This window comes from Bufo bufo, chromosome 2 (genome assembly GCF_905171765.1).
Source record: "Bufo bufo chromosome 2, aBufBuf1.1, whole genome shotgun sequence".
NCBI classification, from domain to species: domain Eukaryota; kingdom Metazoa; phylum Chordata; class Amphibia; order Anura; family Bufonidae; genus Bufo; species Bufo bufo.
This window is the reverse complement of record NC_053390.1, coordinates 297,794,144-297,802,120: the sequence shown is the minus strand read 5'-3', so window position 1 is coordinate 297,802,120 and position 7,977 is coordinate 297,794,144. Positions and strand designations below refer to the sequence as shown.

General features: G+C 40.7%; 1 protein-coding gene across 2 annotated transcripts in view; it reads left to right on the top strand.

Annotated features, from left to right (window-relative positions):
- The first annotated feature begins 219 nt into the window (after positions 1-219).
- The window catches only part of NFATC4 (nuclear factor of activated T cells 4), an 85,453-nt gene continuing 77,695 nt past the window's right edge, over positions 220-7,977 (top strand). For both annotated transcript variants that reach the window (XM_040416794.1, XM_040416793.1), the window contains exon 1: positions 220-726. In XM_040416794.1, coding sequence (XP_040272728.1) covers positions 624-726 — 103 coding nt within the window. In that variant the 5' untranslated portion in view covers positions 220-623. The remainder of the gene's footprint in view (positions 727-7,977) is intronic.

Sequence of the window (7,977 nt, the reverse complement as noted above, 5' to 3'; positions counted from 1 at the left end):
CTGTATTTTTAGAGGGAGAGAGAGCAGAGGCCAGGACTAGGAAAAAAAAAAAGAAGATTGGAATGATGTCAGTAGAAGCTCCAGCCAATTACAAATGTCAAGAGGCGGCGCTGGAAAAGTTCCTTTCTTCTTTTTGGGTTTTCCCTGCCCTAGAACAAAAAAAATCTATAATAAGTTTCCCATTAAAAAAAACAGAGGGAAAAATCTGGGAGTGAGGAATGCTAAAGGCTGAGCAGTGGGGAGGACGACAGCAGGAGGGGAGCTGGGGATACTGGGATCTGCAGGAGGAATCCCCCCCTCTGTCTGCCTTTCTGTATTTATATATTCCTCCTGTATATACAGTAACGTGCTTCATTCCTCTCCTTTTGTATCTGTCCTCTCACATGTTCCCTGCTTTCCACTGTTAGCTCTTGTCTCTAGCTTAGGTTGGACTGCACACAATTTTTTTACACTTTGGTCCTCACCTCTCCACTTTACTTTCTATGGTTACTGCTCTTTGTCCTTCACTCGATTTACCTTTCTTTCTAAAGTTTCTTCTTATAAATCCTTGTCTATATCATCCATTTTACTTTAGTTTCCGAGTCCTATTTCTTCTTATCTCCTAACTCTCAGCATCCTTCCAAATGGGGACAGCTATTTGCCAAGATGGGGATCTAGATTTTCGCCTGATTTTTGGCGAAGAAGATTCAGACTCTCCATCGCCCAGGAGTACTCTGCACACAGCTGGTAAGTGAATGGTACCAGGGCTCTACAATAACAATGCTCATCATTTTTACATGTCACAAATCTTCTCTATAATTTTTCTTATACTGCCTCGATATCAGTTTGCCTATACATATTAGTCTCAGAATGTATATGTATATAAGGCACCTATCCAATACCAGGCTTTTCATTTATGGATTGCAATTTTTCTTATGGGGGTTTGTAGTTTGTACATCACTGTAGCATTGGCGGGAATCCTATTCTATAGAAATTGCTTGACATATAAACTCTAGAACAACAGGAAAAAGGAATAAAACATCAGGACTGACAACAGTTAAGAAAGAAAATGATCATATAGGTATAGTTTATTCATTTATAGATTAAATGTATTTTATATATTGACAATTAAAGGGGTGAGTACCAGCAAGTAACAGCAAGGTATCCCCTAATCACTGCATAGGTGATATCCACCAGATCGATGGGGTTCCAACCACTGGGATTCCAATAAAGGAGGACCCTATTTCCCCCGCTTGAATCGATCAGCACTCAGCCATGCACGTTGACTCTCCATTCACTATCTAAGGGACTGCTGCAGAAAGATGAGCCAAGTGGTCGGACCCCCATGATCTAGCAGTTATCCCCGATACAGTGGATAATTTGCTATTACTGGAATACTCCTTTAAGTTTTAGGTTTAAAGATCCAGGAACAAGGGAGAAGAGTCTGGAAGGAGCATATTTTACATGATATAATAAGACTGCAGTCTGAATCCTCCAGGAAGTTATACTTTAAGGCCTGTGATAAATGGCCAAAAGTTTGTAGATAAATGACCAAAGAGCTGCCCAATGACAACATATAGGAGCCTGGAAATGGAAAACTGAAGGTATTCTTATTCGTTTTTTTTTTTTTTGCAAAATGTTATCCTCTGTATGTTTTTGATGCATAAAAAATCATACATTTCAAAGAGAAATCATATAAGCCCACTAGTGGATACATGCAGAGTATGAGTACATATTGTTCCAATCTTTGTGAAAATATCATGCCAACAAAGTGAACTGGTTAAGGTGAAGTTACACCCTCGAGATGTAGATTAGTCACTTAATCAATGTGTGATGTTACTATTGGTTGCATATAAGGATGTGGCATGTTAGATAGCAAATGTGATTTAAAAAAGTGGGTCACATGCTTGGATGTAGTAATTCTGCAAAGATAAGATAACAGATTGTTACATGCAGTACTGCAATGTGGTTTTTCACAGAAACAGTCTTAGAAATATTACCAAGTAGTCCTTGTGGCATCGTCATCTGTCAGCTAAAAAAATGCTGAATATAATTTTATCTGTACCTGGGAAAGATACTATACAGCTACCTTTACAGCCTCTGTATGAGTTGTCATCCAGATTTTCAAGAGTCTTGAATTGCAAATTTAACTACTCCTTCAGTGATACATCCCACATTATTGGTGGCCTTCCCTTTAATGAATCAGTTAGAATCTATAGATTGTAATGATGGCTTCATAAGGTACATAAATGGAGTCATGTGTTCTATGCATGGTCGTTCTTTTCATACCACATGCCCCTAAAAGAGTTTAGGGTTTAGACAGGTGTTTCCATCCATGACACAGTTAACACAACATGACCTCTGGCCTGAGACAGGTCCTGTTTCCTTCTGGTTGTGTAGTCTACTGTCTGAGACAACAGAGTACGTCACACAGTACATACGTGTTATTAGTATTCACAGATAGCACTGGGCAATGAAATACAGTATATATATCTACTATGTGTGAAAGTGACAATCTCTTTTATTATATTTATATATTACAGCCACAGCTGTACGTTTTCCAGTAGTGGCCTCCATAGCAAGCGTCATTCTCTAATAGTTTGGACATGTCTCTGAAATCAGATATCTCCAATACACATGGATGGATTAGAAGTTCTCTGATTGGTTCTTTAATGGTTTTCTTCCCAAAAAATATAAAAAATTAATTCCAAAGATATCCTCCCTCCAGCATTGGAGATACCGTAGGTGTCATCTTTCCTTTCATACAAGGCTGGAGCTGATTTTATGGTGGCTTGTATTAGTATGCTACTATGCTACAACTTATAATGCAAGTGACATTGCTAGACCTTCACAGGAGCATGGAGATAAGATCATGCAATACACGTATAATGTCACCAAAGTGTTTATTAGGAACGCTGAATTACTCCATAATAAGTAATTGCAATAGGAAACTCTTGTTAAAAGGAGTCTCTCTTTAAACCTTAAAGAAAAGAAAAACTCTACCCCTTGGGATTTTAAGCTTTGGCACAGAGAACATTGTAGGAGATGCGCAATAGTAAAATTGCTTTAATTTAGTATCACTGGGACTCGATTTTTTGATAAATTATCAGATATCCTATTATAAACAGACATAAACACATACAAGTTTCACTTGTAAGGGTTTGAAAAATTTAGGCTGGGGTTACACAGCAGCTTTGGCCTTGTCAAGCATAGTATGACCAAAGTTCGCTGCTTAGCAGTGTAGTGCTGAATTGGGTTGCCGAGCGGCTGGCAACTAGTCACGAACCCAGACTTTCAAAAAATCAAACACGGTTGGCTTGCACTTGGTCACTTACATTATATTGTGAGGTTGCATTGTTACACATTGATCTTTGGTTGCAAAAGATTTGTAGTTGTGTAGTACCAGTCTTAGAAAAACGAAAGTTACAGTGCAACCAAAAAATAACAATATTTATTAGATCAGTTGTTCGAGATAATTAAAAATCTCACTGTAATAGCGTAAAATAAAAAAAAATCACCTTATACCCACCCATTTCTCCTGCACCATTCTCTGCAGCGCTGGTTGGGGCCTTTTGCTGCTGCTTGCTTAGGAACTGCAATGGTGGAGTTTCCGTATATGTCACATGACCGCTGCAACCAATCATTGTCCTCAGTGTTAGACCGCTACAGTGACAAGGAGAAATAGTAACCCCCAGCTCCTGAAGAAGGACTCTCACCCAGTTAAGTCAGTTCTTTCTGGTTTGCACTGATGAGGTTCAACCATACCAAAACAGCTGTCTGCAGATGAGGTACTGGCTAAGCTATATTCCTAAGTTATGTCTCAAAGTCTGTGTAAAAGATCGAGCATTGACTCGATAACTGCCTTACATCTGTTCTTTACAATTCTGGCATGGCTTTCTCTTTATTTTCATTCTTTTTTTTTTCTTTGTAATTTTCATTTGGTAGATTCGTCTGACTTCTTTTTATGTGTACAGGCACATGCAGTATTAACTGCAGCAACAGTGCCCTGACAAATAGTGATGAACGGCAGGGGTCATATTCAAATTTGTGATATTTCGCTAATATTTTGTAGAATATGCGTCAAATATTCGCGAATTCGAATATTCATTATATTCTACATTCTTTTTTTTTTACTTGAAAATCGGCAAGGTAATGATCACGTAATATGCGAATATTACGCAATCAATACAGGCGTGGGTCAAAAACGAATATATAGGACTATATTCAATATAGTGCTATAAATTCATATTTTAGAATATTCGTCAATTTTTACCATCTGAAGTGAACAGTGTTCAGTGTTCACTTCAGATGGGAAAAAAATGACGAATATCCGAAAATACGAATATATAGCACTATATTGAATATAGTGCTATATATTAGTTTTTTTTCTAGAATATTCGTAATTTTTTTCTATCTGAAGTCATGATTCCTTCCTGCTTAAGTTGCTTGTGGGCCAATGACTCATTGGCCCACAAGCAAGAAGCAGGGAGGAATCATGTGTTCAGATGGAAAAAATGACGAATATTCGATATAACGAATATATAGCACTATATTCTAAATATTAGCGAATTCTCGAAGTGGCGATATTCGAGATAAAATTCTCTTTTTAAATATTCGTGCTCAGCACTATTGACAAATATCAGACAAATCTGGCAATGCCCACTGGAAGAAAAAAATTGTAGGATTGGTGTTGTAGTGATATGAAGATCTTTATTGAAGCTATGTTTTGGAGATTGGACTATCTGTTCATCAGACCCTTATGAGATAGCTCACACCATCTTTCTACTTCTGTGACAGTGCCTGATTTGTCTGACATCTTGTTGCCCTGTGAAGCATTTTACGAAGGACCAAACCTTCGACCGCCTGCCAAGAAAGCAGGTGCAAGACACTGTGTTGTTCTATTAAAGGGATTCTGTCATCAGAAATGAGCCCTATAAGCTAAACATATGGCGATGTCCTTTGTAAAACACTGAATCCTAAAGTGAGTTTATCAAATGCCCCTGTGGCTCTATATTCATAAAAAAGAGGTTTATATCACCTGTCATTTACTTCAAAATGTGTCCAAGGGGGCGTCTCATGGTGAAAGGTGCCCGGCTGCAGCCATATCGTTTAGGTGCCCAGCGCCGCCTTCTGAGCTGAAATCGCCGCCCTCCCTTTCATTTGATCCGCCTACCTCAGGTGACTAACCTTCCTTGTGCCCAGCCGTGCCCAGCCACGCCTGCCTGTGAAGGAGCCCAGCACCGCCTATGTCTCCTCCTTTCATCAACGATAGATAGCCGTAATCTTGCGATGCGCAAGCTCGCGCATGCGCAGTGCCGGTATAGTGTTTCTTCCCTGTGCTGGCATCAGCCTCAGGGAAAGAACTGCGCATGCGCGAGCCCGCGCATCGCGAGATTATGGCTATCTATCGTTGATAGATAGGCGGGCGTGGCTCGGCACGGCTGGGCACAAGGAAGGTTAGTCACCTGAGGTATGCGGATCGAATGAAAGGGAGGGCGGCGATTTCAGCTCAGAAGGCGGCGCTGGGCACCTAAACGATATGGCTGCAGCCAGGCACCTTTCACCATGAGACGTCCCCTTGGACACATTTTGAAGTGATTGACAGGTGATATAAACCTCTTTTTTTTTAATATAGAACCACAGGGGCATTTGATAAACTCACTTTAGGATTCAGTGTTTTACAAGGGACATCGCCATATGTTTAGCTTATAGGGCTCATTTCTGATGACAGAATCCCTTTAACCACGCTGTCCATTGTTGTGTTTACAATTGCACAAATCATACAGGTGAACAGTTTATCAACCTCATCTTCTTAGATCGACAGTCCCATCTCCTTAGATCGCTGGTCCCATTTTCTTAGATCGCCAGTCTCATTGCCTTAGTCGATGGTCCATTGTCTTTTAATGTTGGTCCCACAGATCTCATTACAGAGTGTCCTATGTTTTTTTTTTTCTATCTTATACCTATGATGTCAGCCAAAGTGACCACATAATACAATAAAATGATCTCTTCCATGGCCCCACTACAGTATAGTACAATTAATTTACATGAAAACAGTCATCAGTCGCCATTTAAGCTAAACTCTGCAGTCAGATAAGTAGAGTGGAGAAGACAAATCAAATCACAAATGTGTTGTGTTGCAAGAGCCACATGAAAGAAGACAACAGGATGCATGTGATGCAGGCCCCTGAGAGGTATAGAGGCAGAATATAGAATATTTGACACAGTCCTGACCTCAGTATCTGAGGAAAGGGATTTAGGAGTAATTATTTCAGAAGACTTAAAGGTGGGAAGACAATGTAATAGAGCAGCACGAAATGCCAGCAGAATGCTTGGATGTATAGGGAGAGGTATAAGCAGTAGAAAGAGTGAAGTGCTTATGCCGCTGTACAGAACACTGGTGGGACCTCACTTGGAGTATTGTGCGCAGTACTGGAGGCCATATCTCCAGAAGGATATAGATACTCTAGAGAGAGTTCAGAGAAGAGCTACTAAACTAGTACATGGATTGCAGGATAAAACTTACCAGGAAAGGTTAAAGGACCTTAACATGTATAGCTTGGAAGAAAGAAGAGACAGAGGGGATATGATAGAAACTTTTAAATACATAAAGGGAATCAACTCGGTAAAGGAGGAGAGCATATTTAAAAGAAGAAATTAGAGGGGCAAAGGTTTAAAAGTAATATAAGGAAGTATTACTTTACTGAGAGAGTAGTGGATGCATGGAATAGCCTTCCTGCAGAAGTGGTAGCTGCAAATACAGTGAAGGGGTTTAAGCATGCATGGGATAGGCATAAGGCCATCCTTCATATAAGATAAGGGCCGGGGGCTATCCATAGTATTCAGTATATTGGGCAGACTAGATGGGCCAAATGGTTCTTATCTGCCGACACATTCTATGTTTCTATGTTTCTATGAGAGTGGTAATGGCTCTGGGTGCAATACTTATTCACAGTGGCAATCCTGACACCGATGCTCCCTAACACCAGGGCAGTGATGAGAGGGCGTACCTTTTCTTCCACTGGGGCACACCCTGATGTTGGGGCTCCTGCCTGATGGTAGTTGGGGTGCCCTTGGTGTTAACATTTTGTATAGGTGTAAGGCAGGGCACATACGTGCAGTGGACGGCAAATGGTGCTGGAGTCAATAACCAGGCCATTTGTAGCTAATGAACAAGTCTCTCTCTACTTAAGTGCAGAATGGGAGTCATAGTACATCAAACGGTATCAAAATACGGTTCTAAACCATTATCAGTGCTAATCTTCCCAGATAGAAATTTATGGATATAGGCAGGATCAGGAGTGTAGCACTCCTTCCTTCTAGCTCTCCCAAGTCTGTCTCTGCAGAATCTAATTCTGGAAATATTTTTCTTGCAATGGTGGCTGTAATTCCCAGCTGAGGGGTACAGGATGCTCAGATCTCTCTGCAACTGACATGCCCTGTGCAGTTTTGACTGGACCAGGCAGTGTGAATGTGATCCTACCTGCCTGGACCTGACAATACTGTGGAGAGGGTGCAGCAGTTGCAGAGAGAGCAGAACCTCTAGGTGTAGTGGTAACGCCCCCATTGCTCCTAGAGGCTCATTTGCATGTATTAAGACAACTTTTTTCAGCAATGTGGGCACATATAATAGGACATAGGACAAACACAGATGCTTTCAGCTGCCAAGAGCACATGTAACAGGTCAGCCAGTTTCATAGGTATAAAACTGCTGACAGATGCCCTTTAAACAACAGATATCTTACTGATTGGCTCCACTTCTAGGCCATGCAAATTCTGGACCTTCTAGTTCTTTCCATTCTCTTTCTGAAGTACTTTTGGATAGCAATGACTTTCTTGTTCAAATATGATTATTCTCTTGAAGCCAGGCCTACTTTTCTGGGAAGGGAGCACATGTGGCATCTGTCACTTCCTCGGATAACACACTACTAACTGAGATAGAGGAATACATATTGTAAGTCCCTCCAAGCTTCCTGCAGGGGAAGATTAAGGATCGTT